General features: G+C 44.4%; 1 protein-coding gene across 1 annotated transcript in view; it reads left to right on the top strand.

Annotated features, from left to right (window-relative positions):
• The window catches only part of ptprt (protein tyrosine phosphatase receptor type T), a 1,095,010-nt gene that overhangs the window by 855,290 nt on the left and 219,867 nt on the right, over nucleotides 1-19,853 (top strand). Inside the window, exon 15 of the mRNA XM_068048566.1 lies at nucleotides 12,145-12,280. Coding sequence (XP_067904667.1) covers nucleotides 12,145-12,280 — 136 coding nt within the window. The remainder of the gene's footprint in view (nucleotides 1-12,144; nucleotides 12,281-19,853) is intronic.

Genomic DNA, 19,853 nt, shown 5'->3' with positions numbered 1-19,853 from the left:
AAAATCCAGCCCAATGTAACTGCCAGGATCACAGCCACTCACTTTTGGGGCCAAGTTTATCTTTCTAATTTATGGGATGATTATCAATCTACATGGTTTCTCTGCCTAACAAGGGGCAGAATGCTTCTTTGAGGCTGCCTTTGCATAATTAGTGTGTCCCGAGCCTGATCTTATTGCAGCCTCACCAGTAGTCCTTAAAGAGCTGCCACCAAGGTAAGTTTGTTAAAAAAAACTTATTTTAATGTGGAGCTTGGGGGAGCAGGATTGAACTTATTTTTAGTACCCTCTGCTTGTCTTCAGCTGCAACAGTTTCAGTTCCTTATTGCCTGCAGTCTGTGTGTTTTTGCATGCTTTGATTTTCTTTTACATTCATCTTAAGAAAAACTGACCTTTAGAATGTTCATCCTTTTCTCAATTCCTGGTTCAGCTAAGATCCAGATAGTCTCTATATATTCCAGGTCTCATCACTATTTGACTTCCTAATTGTCCTAAGATCTAACTGCACAGAATCCAATGTTAAACTTCTTTAACAAAGTAAACTGCTCCAGTAAAGCTGCTGTCCAGCTGAAATCCATTTGCAAATGATTGGGGTCAGTAAAATATTATAGCCACATCACAGAGAAAACTGATGAGTACACAGATTATTGGGGAGATTATTTCAAATCTCAATGGTCTTCAGATTTCTTGAAAAGTCTTGAAAAAGACTTGCATTTATATAGCACTTTTCATGACGACCAGACGTCTCACAGTGCTTTACAGCCAATGAAGTACTTTTGAAGTGCAGTCATCGTTGTAATGTAGGAAATGTAGCAGACAATTTTGTACACAGCAAGCTCCTTCAAACAGCAATGTGATATTAAAAACAGAACGTGCTGGAAATACTCAGCAGGTCTGACAGCATTTGTGGAGAGAGAAACAGAGTTAACATTTCAGATCAATGACCTTTCATCAGAACTGGCAAAGGTTAGAAATGCAATAGGTTTTGAGTAAATGAAAGGAGGGAGGCGGGAGGAAGAAGAACAAAAGGGAAGGTCTGTGATAGGGCAGAGGGCAGGAGAGATTAAATGACAAAGATGTCATGGAATAAAAGGTAAAGGGACTAGTAATAGTTGTAGTGAAAGACAAAGCATTTGTCCAGAGAGAGTGTTAATTGCAGAATAATAAACTGCTATGTCCAAAAGCAAAAAAATGAAAAACTATTTTAAGACTGGGTCATGGTCTGAAATTATCAAACTCAATGTGGAGTCCAGAAGGCTGTAGAGTGCCGAATTGGAAGATGAGGGGCTGTTCCTCGAACTTGTGTTGAGCTTCACTAGATCACTGCAGCAGGCCGAGGACAGAAATGTAGGCATGAGAGCCGGGTGGTGAATTAAAATGGCAAGGAACCAGAAGCTTGGGGTCATGCTTGTGGACTGAATGGAGGTGTTCCGCAAAGTGATCACCCAATCTGCATTTGGTCTCCCCAATGTAGAGGAAACCATATTGCGAGCATGTGAATACAATAAGCTAAATTGAAAGAAGTACAAGTAACTTGCTGCTTCACCTGGAAGGACTGTTGGGGCCTTGGATGGTGAGGAAAGAGGAGGTAAAAGGGCAGGTGTTACACCTCCTGTGATTGCGTAGGAAGTGGCTGTAGGAAGGGGATGAGGTGTCAGGGGTGATGGAGGAGTGGACCAGGGTGTCGCGGAGTGAGCGGTCTTTCGGAATGCTGACGGGAGGGGAGGAGAAGAGGTGTTTGATGGTGGCATTCTGCTTGGAGGTGGTGGAAATGGCGGAGGATGATCCTTTGAATGTGGAGGTTGGTGGGGTGGAAAGTGAGGACAAGGGGAACTCTGTCGCAGTTCTGGGAGGGAGGGGATGGGGTGAGGGCAAAAGCACAGGAAATGGATCAGACACGGTCGAGGGCCCTGTCAACCAGGGTGGGAGGAATCTTCAATTGAGGTGAGGAAAAAGGAAGACATATCAGAGGCGCTGTGATAATGGCCAGATAATCTGTTATTGTAATGTTGATTGAGGGATAAATATTGGTCAGGACACGAGGGATAACTCCCCTGCCCTTCTTCGAAATAGTGCCCTGGGATCTTTTATGTCCTGAGAGGACTGATGGAGCCCAGGTTTAATGTCTCATCCAAGAGACAGCACCAGAGAGTTGGCTTTGATTGTAGTCAAGTCCTCAAACGGAACTTAAGCCCAGAGCCTTGTGACTCAAAGGCAAGAGTGGTACCAGCTGAGCTACAGCTAACACTTTGTACTGAATACACGGCATGTAATAAGTCCAGGAATTCTACCCCCTTTTACCTATTAGCGAGATACTGATGTCAGAATTCAGCGACTGATGACGAAAAGGTTAGCGATGATCAGTTTCTGTTACTTCTTTAATGACGGGAACTCTAAGGTAACTTTTATGAACTTGCACTTCCCGTACTATTTTTATCCATTGCAATATAGGGTTGAACAGGATACCGAGGTTGCAACCGGTTTGGTTCAGCCTTAGACAGTAGCCAGACACAGTTATGGACTCCATGGCAAAGGTAGAGAATTTGTGGTGGGGCTGCAGTCGATGGCTTTGGTCTTCCCCATGTTTACCAGGAGAAAACTGTGTATCAAACAAGACTGGATGCCATAGAAGCAGTTAGACAACACAGGAAATCAAGAGGTCAAGAGAGATGGTGGTGAGGTAAAGCAGGGTATCATCAGTGGGAAAGTGGAAGCTGACTCCATGTTTGTGGATGATCCTGCAAATGCAGTATGTAGATTTGGAAGAGAAAACGACCATGGGTAGATCCTTGCGGGCTCCCCATGTGAAGTTGTAGGAATGGGAAGAGAAGAGTTACAATCCCGTGAGGGCCCATTAACTTTTAAAAAAGAGAAAGTCCATTTCCCAGTTATTTCTGAAAGAAATACGCCAAAAGATTTCACATTTTAAATAAAAACCTTACTGTACGAGAGTTAAACAAAGTAAAACACTACTAAATTAACTATAATTTGGAAACAGTCATATTTTAAACTTAAAATCTTAACAGAACATGAAGATGTATACTTCAAACTCTAAGAGCTGGATTTTAAAGGCCCTCCGCCACTGGGAATGGTGGCGGGGGGGTGGTGGGCAATGAAGATCGGTACTGATCTTGGCGGTGGCAGTGAGGTCTCATTGCGTCTGCCCCGCTGCTTGGCGACAGGACCCATCTTAAAATATGTAAATGCCTACTTACCATGCAGCCCGCAGCAATTCTGACATCATGTTGCCATCTTCATTCTTGCTGCCAACAATACTGCGCCTTCGAATCCCCGTGGCGCGACACCTGTAGAGAGGGGGGAAGAGGTTTTCTCCTCTGAGAGGGAGGGAGGGGAGCGGGGTTAGAATGCCTCAGATGGGTCGGGGGGTTAATGGGAAGGGGTAAAGGACAAAGGTGCCGGACTTTGGTTGCAGGGGGTGGGGAAGGTCAATATAGGAATTCCGGGGAGGAAGGGCAGGAATGTTGTGATATGCCATTGGGGGGGAGGGGGTTGTGCGGTGGGGGGGGGGGGGGTTGGTGGGGGAGAATGCATGGAAATGTTATCTCATTCATTTTTCCAAAACTTCCCATTAGCTGGCCCTTTAAATTTTAAATGTACATTGAGGGCTGTAAGCCCTTTAAAAATGGTGCCGCGCCTGCGCATTGTCGCTGAACACCATTGCTGGCGCTGGTTCGCTTGCCCCCTCCACGTCATCGCAGGGGGCGGGCGCCGGGGCCTTGCAAATGAGCTGCTGCGTTTGAAATCGCGGCAACTCCGTGACGTGGTCCCCATCACACAGGCTGCATTTTTTAATATCCGCCACCTACTTCGGCGGCAGAGTCTTAAAATACAGCCCTATATCACAACAGGACACTCCTATTCGACTGCTACTTCGACCCCAGGATTTTTCCTGTACGTAACAGGATCTTGGTGGTTTGTTCACTTCTCCTGAGACCAATCCAGTGTTAGGAATTCTCTTCAGTTTCCTTAGTTTCTCAGCTGTCTTCTGAGATATGAGATCACCTCCCGAATCTAACTTCCCAGCTTGAGCACAGGCCTGCTTCAAAGCAGAAACATCTCTGGTTCCTGATGCCCTCTTTACTCCTGAGTCCAGCTGACTTCCAAAAACCAATTTGCCTTTCCAAGTCTAAAGACTGACGAGGCTGAATTTTACCAGCCATGGGATGCGGCGGGGGGGGGGGGGGGCCCAATAAAATTCGAGGCCCGCCTCAACCCATGGCATCAAAAAAGGCCCGCTGCATATGGTGGTGGGGGAGCCTCAGTGTGCCCCCCACCCCCCACCCTCTGCCTGACGGTGGGCCCTTCATCTGCATTTTAAAATGAACCTAAATGATATGCAAATAAACTTAGCTGCAGGTGGCGGCCGTCCCACGCCGATTTTACAGCCGCCATTCATCCTTTGTGCGCCTTCGGAATTCCGTATGTAGTTCCGAGGCGAGAACCTTGTGAGGAGGGGGGAGGAATGAAATCTTCAGGGTGGGCGGGAGCGGGGGGAGCAGCAACAATGAACACGATTGGGTGAGGGGATGGTGGAAAGGGGTTGAAGGTTAGAAGAAATAAAGTTCAGGGGGGAAAGGTTGTCATGTCAACTTTAATGTTTTTGGCGGGATTGGACAAATATTACTCTGATTATTCACTGAGAGGGTGGGAGAGGGGATTTGAAGTCTGCATAACATTGTTATCAAAAGTTTTTCAAATCTTGACACTTTAACCATTGTGATTTAAGTAAAGGGCTTGAAGCCCTTTAAAAATGGTGCCGGCGCCTGTACCGTGGTGCCGGACACCATTGGCAGGGACGCGGCGGCTGCCTCCTCTACATCATTGGAGGCAGTCACTCCACCCCCTCTATTTAAATCAGCACCCGCGGGGGCTCTTCGGTGGCACTTCCGTGGCGGAAGGCTGCTGAGTTCAAAGCGCGCCGCCGCAGAGCCCACTCTGTCAGCAAGCACACAGATAAAAAAAAGCAACACACATCCCCTGCATCATCTGTCTCCATGGTCATGTGGTACATATGGGATGTCCCAGATAGCAATTTAAACTAATTATTTCCAACTCCAATACTTCTCTTTGATTCTTGATACCCACATAAATAATTGTTATTGATAACAATGACAGAGCAATTTCTTCTAAACTTTCTGGTTCCAACTGCCCAACTGAACAAGCCCACCTGTGGTTTGATGGCTCTCACCTCTCTAACCTTGATTCTGTAAGCACTCATGTCGAAATTATTGACCTTTAAATCTTTGTTTTGTTCTGAGAAGTCATATGAATAATTTAAACACCCGATTGCAGTAACTGCAGACACATGGTCTCCATCAAAAAGTAAAGAGGAGTTCCTATGGTGTATGGTTTCCACACCTCCCAATATGACCTTACTAAATAAACATGGGCCACTCTTTGATTTGTAACCATCCCAGGTTTGTTTTCCAGCTTCCCAAACCAGGTGTTTTCACTTGTCCTGCATTAAAAAAAAAATCAATTCCTTAATTAAAAGTTACCTCTCAAAAATTAATATGAACCAGATGATCGTAACAGAAGCCATTGCCAGAGATGTTCTGGCTACAATTAGATAGGTAAGAGTAAAACAAAAAAAGGGCAGTCTCTTGAGATAGACAACACAGGAGAGGTATTGGAGGAGGATGCCATGGTCAACCATGTCAAAAGCTGCAGAGAGGTCATAATCACATAGTATGCAGTTCCTGACTTTGGTTAGGGCCATTTTGGTGTTGTGGGAAGGCAGAAATCTGGTTGCGGAATTGAAACAGGGATCTGTAGGAGAGATGGGCACAAACCTCAAAGGTGATAATATGTTCAGAGACTTTGGAAGTGAAAGGGAGGATGGAGTTGCATTCAGAGGGGTTGAAGGTGGATCTTTTCAGGAGAGTCATAATTGGAATGATGATTTCAAAGGAAGGGAGACAATGCATGAGGCGAGGGAACCATTTACAATGTCAGCTAGTGTTGGGGGCAGGAAGTTTGGTTGTCAGCAGTTTAATGGAAATAGGGCTGAAAGAGCCTGAGGTGGCTTCGATGGATGAGACAAGCTATGAAAAATTGTGGGAGATGGATACAAACTGTAGAGATGGGGATTCGGGAGTAGGGATGAAGGAAGTTAAGGGCAGGGTTTGCTTTGATAAGTAAGGCCCAACACCCGCCTGAGCACAATGTCCATGACATCAAACCAGTGCTCGGGAGTCAGGCAAACACAGCAGGAGCTTCTAGCTGGAAACCTGCAGGAACAATCCCCAGCAGTCAGGTAAGTAATGGTGGGGTAAGCAATCCCAGTTGGTGGAGAGAAGCCCAGGGCCCGGGTTTACTTCTGGGGCTCAGAGGACCATTTCTGTTCCTCTTTGACCCACAAGCAAACCATTTAAAAAAAACTTACTTACTTGGTTGACATTCTTCTGGACCTGCTGCCCTTTCAAATCTAGTTCTCCTGGCGAGGTCATAACTGCTGCCAAAGGTTAAAATACAGTCAGGATCTGCATGATGTTATCAGTCACCAATTTTTGGATGTCATTGAAGCCCTCCCCTGCCTGGTGCGAGGGCCTGGCTGGCTGGCCACAATGTGCCTGTTAAAATGACAGAGGTGCGAGGCCCGCAAGGTTTAAGTGCGTAGATTGCTGCAAGCATTTTAACCCACCGTGTGCCTCGTTCTCGTCAAGCATGGAGAGTTGAAATTAGGGCTATTGTCTCTATCTTGATCACAAAGAAATCCATGAGCTTCTCACACCTCTAAGAGGAAAGAGTGGAGGGAGTCGGAAACTGGTGTTTAAGGAAGTAGTTGGTCGTGAAGAAAATAAGTCAGGGTTATTATGCTTACCAGGACAGTTCTAGAGTAAGCAATGTTTTTTGCATTCAACAGTGATGTAGTCTAGCCAGATCCGATAATGAATGATTAAGCCTACTGTGCAGCATATACGCTCAAATATATGCTCCTTGCACTTGAAGGAGCAAAGCTGGGGAGAATGGCTGAGATGAGGATAATGAAGGAGAGTGGAGGGAAAGGGTGAACAGCTGCAGAGATAGTGTGGTAAATGAAGTGCCAATAACAAAGTAGTTTGAAGTTTGAAAGGGCAGATGTAAGTGACTTAGGAGAGGAGAGTTAATTCCAGATGCAGATACAGAGGAAATAGATTTGCAAGTGGGTAGGCAGATGATTGAATTTTTCAAGGCAGTGGCTAGATGTGTAGATGAGGGTAAAGCAGTTGATGTAGTCTACATGGACTTCAGAAAGGCTTTTGATAAAGTCCCTCATGGGAGATTGGTTAAGAAGGTAAGAGCCCATGGAATCCAGGGCAATTTGGCAAATTGGATCCAAAATTGGCTCAGTGGCAGGAGACAGAAGGTAATGGTCGAGGGATGTTTTTGCGAGTGGAAGCTTGTGACCTGTGGTGTACCTCAGGAATCGGTGCTGGGACCCTTGCTGTTTGTAGTGTACTTTAATGATTTAGATATGAATATAGGAGGTCTGATAAATAAGTTAGCAGATGACACGAAAATTGGTGGTGTTGTAAATAGTGAGGAGGAAAGCCTTAGATTACAGGACGATATAGATGGGCTGGTAAGATAGGCAGAGCAGTGACAAATGGAATTTAATCCTGAGAAGTGTGAGGTGATGCATTTTGGGAGGACTAACAAGGCAAGGGAATATACAATGGATGGTAGGACCCGAGGAAGTACAGAAGGTCAGAGGGACCTTGGTGTACTTGTCCATAGATCACTGAAGGCAGCAGCACAGGTTGACAAGATGATTAAGAAGGCATATGGGATACTTGCCTTTATCAGCCGAGACTTAGAATATAAGAGCAGGGAGGTTATGATGGAGCTGTATAAAATTCTAGTTAGGCCACAGCTGGAGTACTGTGTACAGTTCCGGGCACCACACTATAGGAAAGATATGATTGCACTGGAGAGGGTGCAGAGGAGATTCACCAGGATGTTGCCTGGGCTGGAGCATTTCAGCTATGAAGAGAGACTGAAAAGGCTAGGGTTGTTTTCTTTAAAGCAGAGAAGTCTGAGGAGGGACATGATTGAGGTATACAACATTATGAGGGGCATTGATAGGTTAGATAGGAAGAAACGTTTTTCCTTAGCGGAGGGGTCAATAACCAGGGGGCATAGATTTAAGGTAAGGGGCCGGAGGTTTAGAGGGGATTTGAGGAAAACTTTTTTTCACCCAGAGGGTGGTTGGAATCTGGAACGCACTGCCTGAAGAGGTGGTAAAAGCAGGAACCCCAACAACATTTAAGAAGTATTTACATGAGCACTTGAAACGCCACATACAAGGCTACGGGCCAAGTGCTGGAAATTGGGACTAGAATAGTTAGGTGCTTGATGGCCGGCACGGACACGATGGGCCGAAGGGCCTGTTTCTGTGCAGTATAGCTCTTTGACTCCATGACCTATGTCAATGAGCAAAACTACTGAACTGGAGAGGCACCGAATTTGCTTTTATATACTCCCTGTGAGCAAGGCTGAACCCCAGAGTGCGTGTTCATAAAAAATACCTCTTCTTTGTTGAGGACCAGTTAACAAAAACATGGGGGAGACAGTGGCATAGTGGTAATGTCACTGAACTAGTAATCTAGAGGCCCATGCTAATGCCCTGGGAGATGTGTTCAAATCCCACATGGCAGCTGGTGGAATTTAAATTCAATTAATTAATTTTTTAAAAATCCAGAATTGAAAGCTAGTCTCCGTAATGGTGCCATGAAACTATCATCGATTGTCATAAAAAACCATCTGTTCATTAATGTGCTTCAGGGAAGGAAATCTGACGTCCTTACCTGGTCTGGTCGACATGTGACTGCAGACCCACAGCAATGTGGTTGACTCTGAACTGCCTTCTGAAATGCCTAGCGAACTACCCAGTTGTCAAGGGCAATTAGGGATGGGCAACTAATGCTGCCCTGGCCAACAATGCTCACATCCCATGAAAGAATGAAAAAAATTTGACATATGAGTTTTTACAAATAATTAATGCCTAATACTGTTCCTCAAATATTTCAATATGCTTCTCACTGAACTTTGAAGTGCAGTTTCTGTTGTTGTGAGGGCACATTTTTTGTTTTACTGGTTAATTATCAGTAACTGAATGATGAAATCATTTAATTGAAACATCCATCCTGTCATGGTATTAAAACAATGTTTTGCATCTAACTATCTCAAAGTGATCTAGGAAACATGCTCTGTTTTGCTGATGGTTCGAATTTTTTCATGTTTACTAATGACAGTGCTGATTGAAAAAACTAACATAAAATAGAAAAATGTTTTCATGTTTTCTTTCCTTTCTTTCTTTGTTCTCCGGAAAGTGCTGAGTTGGGCTGTAGCATAGTTTCATTGGCTTCTGGTCAAGTGGTCTTCCTTAATATGTGTGTTCCTTATCAGTGACTGTCAGTAGCCCGTACAAAGTGGATCCCAGTCAAATGCAATCTTGTTCTTACTTCACGTATAAGTGTATACATACAGGCACACTTTACACTAAGGGTTACTGAACAGTGATCAGCACCAGGAACCTTGGCTGATTTTTCCCCTTTCATTGGCCAGGGATACCAAAGTACCCCCACTCTCCCCATTGCCACACTGGTTGAGAACTCTCACCCCTGTGGAAACCAGGGATTGAACCAAGGATGTTTTCGGTCTATATAGATCAATTCCACACAACTTTGTGCATCTTAGCCACTAAACCATCAGGACAACCTTGTAAATTATTTTCCTAACTGATGCTTTTATATATGAGGGGATGCGTACAAAGAAAAAAACTAAAAAAACAAGGACTTCCTTTGTTCACTGTGTATTCTCTAGCAGATAATTTCATGTAAATATGGGTGTGTATATATCATATAGATAGATGTATGTGTGGCTATTTTATAGATCTGGGTTTGTGTATAATATAGATACATGTGAATGTATATCTCAATATATACAGATGTTAATTTTGTACAGAGTTGAGTGTGCAAATTTTATATAGATATAAGGGCATGTATATTTTATCTAGATATATGGTTTATTTTACACAAATACATATAGATGCATTTCTTCACTGTAGATATATATGGATGTGTATATTTTCTATAAAAATTATTCTTTGAATATAAAATAAGGCCAGAGATCTTCATTTTTCAAATGGGTCAGAATTATTGTTCAATATATGAGGAGAACCTCTCTGCTTGTGTGCTCCCAATTATATTGGGAAATTATACAGCCCAACTTTTCCTGACATTTCCTGTGCATTGTTTGCCATTTCCAGAGCTAGGGCAATTTCACAAACAGAATTAAAAGTCAAATCTCTATCTAAAAGGAGATTCTTTTGAATGGATTCATGCGTTAGCTCACAAACAAACCAATCAAACCAGTGAGTAGCTGTTTCTAAACAACAGTATCAGTGGAAAAAGCCTTCCTTTATTTGGCTTCATTTTGTTACTAATCTATAACCACCGGGGATTTTTGATGGTAGCACATTACTCCAAATCTGAGTCAGTTGTTTAAAAGTAGAGGCCTGACCACTTTGTTATTCACATCGTCAGGCCATGCTGTTGACACCTGCACCTATCAATAGCACCTACCTGATCAAATCATTGTAAAGCAGAGTGCACTCCGTTGCATCACCTGAGAGTCTCCCAAGACCCAAGTGGGCCAGATACTTCTTTTCGATCTATGGCTTTTACTGGATCAATTACCTTATTCTAATGAAGGTTTAGGACCTCCAGAAAGCATGTAAAAGACTCATGCCAACCAGCTCACAACTGGTATGAGTTTTGCTGATGCCTTTCAAGGACATAAAGGGCAGAATTCCTGTGGTAGACAAGGTCTGCCCACAGCTTCCCTCACAGGAATTTAAAGGGCGAGTGTACAAGAGGCTGTATCCCACTGAACCAAGTCCTACCTACCCCATATTCCAGGCCTCCCTGGGCAGAAATCTGGATTCCACCCTCTCCAGCCTCAGATATTTGAGGGTCTAAGCTTTAATAGATGTAAAAGCTAAGGCTCAATAACCAATAAGAAAACTCAACCCATTTTCCCTTGCTGACATAATTTGCAGTAGTATTCTAGCCATTCCAAATGTGATTTAAAATCATTCTTGCATACTCCCTATTCAGCAATCTTCCTAAACTGTAACATTTTACCAATTGAGAGCAATAAAGCCACCAGAATTCCAAACAACTCCTTTTTGCTTGATCCCATTCTTGTCACCATTGTTATATAATTGTGTGGACTACACCAATCTGACAAATTGGGCAGTAGCTCTGAATGACAGAAACCTTGTTTCAATTATTGCACAAACTGTTCATCAGTACATAACCCTTGAAACGTTCATATCATACTAACATTTCCTCCCCAGATACAATCTATTATTTATTTTACCTTTCATTTCAGTTTATATATTTTTTTAAAGTTTCATTTAATTTTATGCATTTCTCAATCTCTTTCCTTCCCTATTTATTTAAATCATTAAAAATATTTGTTTTTAATGATCTTATCTGTAACTTCACACAATGAACAATTTTAAAATTGCAATCAAAAAAATAGGATGGCTTAAACTCTTAGCTGCATCTTGGCAACACAAAGCAACCAAGCATATTAGAAAAAATAGGTTCACTTGTAATTGCCCTTCTCCCTTTTCCTCTTCCATACCTGCTTTCTCCCCTCCAAGGAGGAAGGGCACTCGCTGGAAACATAACTTGCGAAATTAGAAATGCTCAGCCCATGATATTGCACCCACTAAAATTAATGGACAGAGAATCAGAGGCTGAATGCTGACAATCACTCCCAGTGAGTGCTATTCCTAGTGGAAGTGTCAGATCATGGAGTCACCCCCTCAAGTGATCATGAATTTAAGACAATTTGCTATCAGTGAGGGGCTGAGGGATGAAAATAATTTTCACAAATTGTTCCATTTCTGCTCTCTCTATGTTCATTTTGATATCTTTTCATCTTGTGTCATAGTAAATAGCATGTAAGAATATGGAAGAACAACCAGTTAATAATGGGTGCAACGTATTTGAAGGATCTATTGTAAACATTGTTTTTGCAAAGAATTGTGTAGGTTTGGTAGTCTGAGTAAGCACTGAAAACATATTCAGTTCAAGATCTTATTAAATTCTGTGACTTTTCTCATTTCAGGTGCCTCAACGCAGGACTCCAACACAGTGGAGCCAGAAAAACAAGTAGATAACACAGTGAAAATGGCTGGAGTAATTGCAGGAATCCTAATGTTCATCATCATCATGCTGGGAGTGATGTTGATAGTTAAAAAACGGTAGGTTTTGTCAAAGAATAGTTGCAATTCAACATTTGCAGCAGAACCTGATGATAAGAAATACTCATTACACTGATTTTATTTGTTTGGAGCAAATGGAAAGAAATTAGACATGGAGGGATCTTCTGATGTTTCATATTAACATAGTTTGGCGACCTGATTCAATCTTAAACGTATGTGATTTAGATATTACTCTGGATAACTTAGTCACGCATGCATGAATGCAAATAGCTGCAATCTTGTGCAATTTATCCTGTCACTTCCAAGATGAATTTTGCTATAAATGCGACCTAACCATTTAACTCACATTGGTTCCACTTAACTGACCAAATTTGGTGTGCTGATCAAATTGTCTTCATTTTCTTCACTGTTCTAAATAAAAAGCCAATGAAGACACAAAATATTAAAGGAATAAAAAAAAATGAAATTTTAACAGAAGCATTTTTGAACTACATCTTCAACTAGTATAAAATGCAGAAGTTTTTTTTGTAATTCCAAAATAAGACTCGGGCTGGTTTTCTAAATTTTGGGCAAAGCTGAACTGTTCTCACATTTGCGAGGGAGAATCCAAACCAGCTCTGAAATTCAGGCTCAGTGAAGCTTCAAGAGATTTGATAAAGTCAAGTCTATTGCAACGCTTTAGAATTTGGCTCAAATTTTGTCCAGTTATTTTTTTCTTCTTTGGTATTAAAAACTGATAGCTATTCCCTTGATGAAACAAGTAAGCAAATTGACTGACTGGTGAGCTGAGCACCCATGTAGTTCAGCAGGGCCCCAGGTTTAATCCATTGGATGGTCTCAGTCAGCTGATTTCAGCCAGACAGTGCTATGGCACATTTAACTTCTAAGCCCCTGACTAGGAAGGAAGGAGGATAAATCGACCAACTACTGATTGCTTTTCCAGTGACTCCTGGTGGAAAGTATGCCCATGTGCAGGTCAGAACAGAATCAGGCTCGGTTGTGATGCGAACCACTCACTGTCAGAGTTTATGCAGAAACAGTGAACACTTGTTCAATACATTTGATGCCAGCTGATGTCTATAGAATCATATCCCTGGAGCCGATGGCCCAAAAATTGTTTTGCACTACACCTACTGCTGTAAAATGAGCGTGCAATATGGCAGGCACCATGCATATTCTGCACCAGATGTCCACCATTTGCCATGTTGGTAAAAGCAGGAATAACTGCACTGCAGCTGAAGACCAGTGCGAGCACCCGGTCAGCCCTCTCTCAATCCTCACCTGCATGCATTTGCAGCTTGACCATCTAATTTAACTGAGGCTTGAAGGCCAATATCAGATGTGTATCGGGCCTAACAATTCCCGCACATTTCTGATTGGTATCTTCAGGAGCGAATGAGTAAGAATTAGAAAAGAATCAATAAAAGTAACATGTACCTACACCACATGGATTGTAGCGGTTCAAGAAGGCAGCCCACAACCACCTTCTCAAGGACAATTAGGAATGGGCAATAAATGCTGGCCTTGCCAGTGACACTCACATCCCAAGAATAAATGAAATAAAAACGGCTTACATGTGGGAATTTGCACCTATTATTTGGAGATTTACATGTATATGACTATTTTTTTAGGTAAACAATTGAATCAAAAATGTTTAGTTGCATGTGCATGCGAAATTACAAAACATCCATTCACAATGCAATTTCCTTTCTTTTGCAAATTTCTAGTGAATTTCTGTAATTTTCTACATTCAGGCTGAATTTTAGAAGGTTACAATTTATACAATAGTTTTGTTAGAATGCCAGTGTATATGTTTTCATGTGTGAGATCATTGGGGGCTGGGGGGGGTTGGTGGTGTCCAATCCCAGGGTGTCTAATCCCTGACCAAGGGGAGGGGGGGGCTGATCCCTGATCCCAGGGGTGGGTGGAGGGTGCTGATCCTGGGAAGGGGTGTCAAGTCCCAGGCGTATCCAATCCTGGTGTGGGGGGTATGATCGCAGGGTGGGTGGTTCTAATCCTGATGGGGTTGGGGAGGAGCAGTGTTGTGAATTAGAGGCCAGAGCAGAGGGTCTGGGAGATCGGGGATCAGAGGCCTCAGGAGGGGAAGTTGCAGGCCTCGGGTAGATTGGAGGCCTGGTGAGGGAGATTGGAGGTCCAGGGAATGTATCAGAAGCCTCAGGGGTAGTTCAGAGGTCTTTGTGGGGAGATCGTGGCCCTTGGAGGTGGAGGTTTGTGGGTGGAGGTCAGAGGCCTCTGAGGGGAGGTCGGAGGGAGATCAGAAGAGTCAAGGGGAGCATTTATCCAATTGCAGGGAGTTGGCAATGCAGGAATGCTGGATTCAGCAGGTAGCTGGAAAGGCACTTAACTCCTGGATCCAACAGCTCTCACCTCCCATTAGCTAGCAGGTTTTCCAAGGCCCAGAATACCCAGCTGGCCAGGGTTAAATTTGAAATTGCAAATAAATATGAGACACACGGCCTCATTATATTATTTAAATTGCCAATTCCTGGGAGGGGGTTGGTTGCCCGCTTCCTGTCCCACCGCCGTTAAAACTAGGGCCGGGATTTTGTTCTCCCCCAGGCATCGGGTTCATTGGTGGGGGGTGGGAGTGGCCTGAAGATAGCACTGGATGATACCCGCCACAGACCTAGATGCCAGGAGGGCCCGGCCCGATTCTCCCAGTGGCGGCGGCACCAAGCTCCGTGGCGGCCCTCAGGCTGCTGGGCGACGGGACCTCAATTAAAATATTCAAATCAATAAAATGAATACATTTACCCAGACTTACCTGCGATCTTGAGGGCCCGCTGTGATCATCGGCATGGCAGCCGACACTCCCACGCCTTCAAATCCCCGTCCGGGGAAATGTGGCGCCACACTGGTGGGGAGGGGGAAGGAGGTAAGATTTTCAGTATGGTGGGAGGAGGATGGGGGAAGGGATCAAATAAACATAATGGGTGTAGGGGATGGTGGGAAGGGTTGAACTTTAAATTTTGTGCAGTTTGTGGGTGGAAGGTCAGATGTAAAATGTAAATGTTTTGGGGAGGGAAGGGCAAATAGTTACGTTAATTGTTATTGGGAGTTGGGAAAGGGGCATGATAAATTTATTTAATTTTGGGGGGTTATTTCTTTAAAAATTTAAATGTGTTGGCATGGCTGGTTGCCCTTTAAAAATGGTGCCAGTGCCTACGCACAGGCAGCTAACGCCATTGTCAGCGACGGACAGCCTGCCCCCTCCACGTGACTCGGGGGGGCAGGCCACCCCGGCTATTTAAATTAGCCTCCGTGCGGGAGATTGCGGCGGCTCTTTGGCCAAGATCGGCAGTGGGCTCTTAAAATCCAGCCCCGGAGGTGGGCGCATTGGAGGCAGGTTGGGGGGTCAGGATTTTGATTTGTAACACTTTAACCACCCACCCAATACAAGCACGCCTGTTTTTTTAGAGTTAAACTTCCTTCCAATGTGACCATACAAAAAAGCCCGTGCTGAAATAAATATAGAAATTAAAACAGAAATTACATAGATTGACTTGTAAAAGACGTCAGAACATTGACTATAGTCCAAAAGCTGTTGCTTCACTGTAATGCATACATGTAAATACTGGACTTGTCCTCATCCTGAAGAGCATACTTGTGCATGCACTGATTCCCAGACAGCTACAATTGTAGTTTTTGAAAAATTGGATTATTCTTTTACATTTATGGCTCTGTTGTTCAGTTCAAGGTAGGATTTCATTGAACACTGAGCCAAACTCAACTGAATTCCCTCAACTGGCTTACAGACACTTACATGTGTTTCCTATAGTGGTGAAAATGCAATTTTGGATTGGAGCAAAACAGTTTTTTTTTTAATGGGATTAGCAAACATGCAGCCAGATTGTGCTGGAGCCCATTATCCCTAAAAATGATAGCTTGGTTTAGTTTGTAGCACTCTTGTTTCTGAATCAGATTTAAGACCACCCCAAGGCTTGAGAACATGATCTGGGCTGACATACTCATGTAACAATGAGAGCGTGCTGCATTGTCACAGGTGAATCTTTTGAATTAAACTGAGGCTCCATCTGCCTGCTTAGATCCTAATACAATATATGAAGAAAGGAAAGTTTTCCTGACCAACAGCATTAAAAATAAATTAGCTAGTCATTTACTGTTTGTAGGAACTTGCTATGTGCCTACAGTGACTACATTGCAAACGGCAGTCATTAACTGTGATGCACTTTGGGATGTCTTGAGGACATACAAATGCATGTTCTTTCTTTTCTTTCTTAAAGGTGTTAATTCAGAGATCTTAAATTTTACTCTTAATTTTCCTGACAAAATGGAAATAAACTGTCAATGCTAGAAATCTGAAATAAAAACAGAAAATCATGGAACTACACAACCAGCCAATCAGTATCTGAAAAGAGAAAAGACAGGTTCACATTTCAGGTATGTACTCCTTCCTCAGAGGCATTAACCTGCCTTTTCTCTTAACAAACATGCTGGGCCTGTGTCTGTTTCCAGCAATTTCTGATTTTATTTCAGACTTTTCCTGATGTTGATTGATAAGGCCATTAGCAATGTTGTGGAAAACTCTCGAGTCCACGAGATCAAAATAAATAAAGAGTTTTTATTTCAAGCATATGCAAGGGAGAGGCTTCTGGTAACCCAAAGAACTTCTCAGTGATAGAGTTTAGAGCACACACTTATATGGTACAATAGACATTACTCATTTTTCACACTACCCCGACACATTCCAGGTTTACGATTTGATCAATAAACTAGATTGTATTGCCCCACAAATATCTTCCTGTTCTCTCATTCCCCCAACCTTGAAGCTGCTAGTTCCCATGGTTTATTGCTGCCTGTCTTGTCTCCAGTCTTCCCCTTATCTCTTTAATTAGTGATGCAAGGATAGTCTGTTTACACAGGCTGCAGAGGCAATTAGGTACTGAGTTGTACAATCCCAGCATAATGGTCAAGTATCCCATCATTCAACGGATCCCTCACAACTACAGCATTGAACGGCGGTGCCCTTTGAAATCGGTGGCGCACCCGCATTCGCTGGCCGCCGCTGAGCCCCCGCGATATTAATCATGAGGGCTCATTAGAATTATGGCACCAAGCTGCCCTCCCCATATTATGTGGGGCGAGGTGGGACATTTGGCACAGTGAGAGAGGTTCTGACAGCTGTGCAGCATGTGCTGGGGCCCTATTTTTAGCGCCCCAGCACCTGCTTCCTGGCAGCTGTCAAAGAATACTTACCTGACTGCTGAAGAGTGGGGTTGCTGTCCATCTGGCAGCAAAGCAGAAAGTCCTTCAGAAATCCAGCAGGTCAGGCAGCATCTGTGGAGAGAGAAGCAGAGTTAACTTGTCCAAGTTCACAGACCTTTAAGTTAACTCTGCTTCTCTCTCCACAAATGCTGCCTGACCTGCTGAGTGACCCCAGCACTTTCCACTTTGCTGCCTCATACTTACCCTGCTGTGTCCCAGTGTCCTGTGAAGTTGCAATCCTCTTCTTCCACTCAAGTGCAACATTCCTTCTTGTGGGCATGCCACACCTGGGCGAATAATCTTAATTTTGCACATTCCAGGACGTGGGACTTAAATAGACCATAAAAGGTATTACAGAGGTTTACAGAGAGCACACTGAAACAAATAGGAATGCAGGGGTGTCACAGCAATGTAAATACGTCTTTCACTAAATCTTCCTCACCAACATGTGTGTCCGTTTCTCTGTGTGAATGATGTGTGCCAGCCTGTAGTGCCAATGTCACATCCCTTTGTACCGTTGGCCCTTCAGAAGAGCCAACAAATGCAATAACATCATTGCCATGCCACCATTACTCATGTGCGTCTCCATGGACTCAGTGACATGGACATTGGCTCAGTCAGCTGCTGCCTCTAACGGTTTACACACGGATGCTGCAGATGTGGACTGGTGCACAGCAGGTGAGAAAGGGTGATGTGTGGCTTGCAGAGCTCATGTCAGTTCCTATGAAGCAGACAGCCTTTGTCTAATAAGCCACTTCCGTACATCCCTAGCTCACTGCTAGCCTTGCGTGCAGAGGCTGGGTGCCATCTGCCCTCCCATGCATCTTTCATGTTATAGGTCCTCAGCATCCTCATAGTCTGAGGAGGAATCCTGTTGACGTCTCTCCTCATCATGCCAAGCCTGGCCCCTATTGGGTGCGTAGTTGTACAGAGCAGCAATGAAAAGAGCTGGCCTTTTCAGCCCGTAGTACAGGGCATCACCCTATCCATCCAGACAGTGGAGGCGCTCTTTCAGTATGCGGATCTCCTGCTCAATGGTGTCTCTTGTAGCTCAGTGGCTGGCGTTGTATCTCTCCTCTGCAGCAGTGATAGAGTCTCTCACTGATGTCGGAAGCCATGTCTGTAAAGTATAGCCCTTATCTCCAAGAAGCCACCCCTCCATCTGAGCCATTTCAGTGAACAGCGGTGGCAGCTGAGACTGGCGCAAGACCCAGGTGTCATGGCAGCTGCCTGAGAAGCGGTGACACATTTGCTGCAAGCATCTGTGGTGTTCACATACCAGCTTCACCTAGATTGAGAGGGATCCTTTAATGGTGATGTCTGCAGGTGGTAGCCTGGCAGTCTATGAACATTATAACCTATGATTCTCCGGCAATGGTGCCAGAACCAATGGCCCTCTGGCCCGTGCTGTGAGAGTGTGTCCTGAAGCGGACATCCTCACTGGCCCTCCGGTGCAGGGCATTGGTGACCTCCATGATGCAGCGGTGCACTGCTGACTGTGTGACCCCACAAAGGTATCTGGTGGGCCTCTAAAAAGCTGCAGAGGCGCCAGACTTGAGAACCGCTGCCACTATGAGGAACAAATGCATGGGATGTCCGCCGGAGCCCCTGGGCTGCAGGTCATCCTTGAGCAGGGCACAGAGACGTGTCACCACCCTCTCTATATGCGCAATCTCCTCTGACACTGGTGCTCTGACATCTGATGGCATGTCACGTGGGGCCTGTAGATGCACAACAATCATAATGGTGAGATCTCCTTGGGGGCTGCTGCTCACGACCGGGGACCTCTACGTAGATCGCACCTGCCTGTTGGCATTGCCTCTGGTGCATACGTATCCTCACGAGCAGAGAATCACACAATGTAGGATGAGCCATACCTATATCTATATGATAAATAAAGTTGAACCCTGCATGTATTCGAAGGTTCCTAACAGGGCATGGATTGGTATTGACGGGTACATCAGCTGCTTTCCTGGATCAACTATGTGGTGTATCGTGGCATTGCCCATCTTGGCCAACACTCAGTAGCACAGCATAACCACATCAAGATCCTACCAGCTGAATCAATTGCCCCCACCAGCCATATAACCTTAATGCTCCTGCCCTTTCTGGCACCCTCCCCACACATTGCCCCCTCACAAACACAGAGCATGCACTATTCACGGAGGGTTGGTACACAGTACCTCCCTTCATGTCAGCACAGCTTTCCCTCCAATAATCCCAAACGCCCTCCCTTTCAGAATGCAGAGTTCGACCCCTGCATATCCCTCCTCTCTTCCAGAATGCAAAGTTAGACCCCTGTGTATCACCCCCTCCCTCCTCCCTTCCGTAATGCAGAGTGAGGACCCGCCGACTTTTCGGATCG

The sequence above is a fragment of the Heterodontus francisci genome, chromosome 16 (assembly GCF_036365525.1).
Source record: "Heterodontus francisci isolate sHetFra1 chromosome 16, sHetFra1.hap1, whole genome shotgun sequence".
NCBI classification, from domain to species: domain Eukaryota; kingdom Metazoa; phylum Chordata; class Chondrichthyes; order Heterodontiformes; family Heterodontidae; genus Heterodontus; species Heterodontus francisci.
The sequence above is the reverse complement of the archived record's forward strand: the minus strand, read 5'-3'. Positions and strand labels throughout refer to the sequence as shown.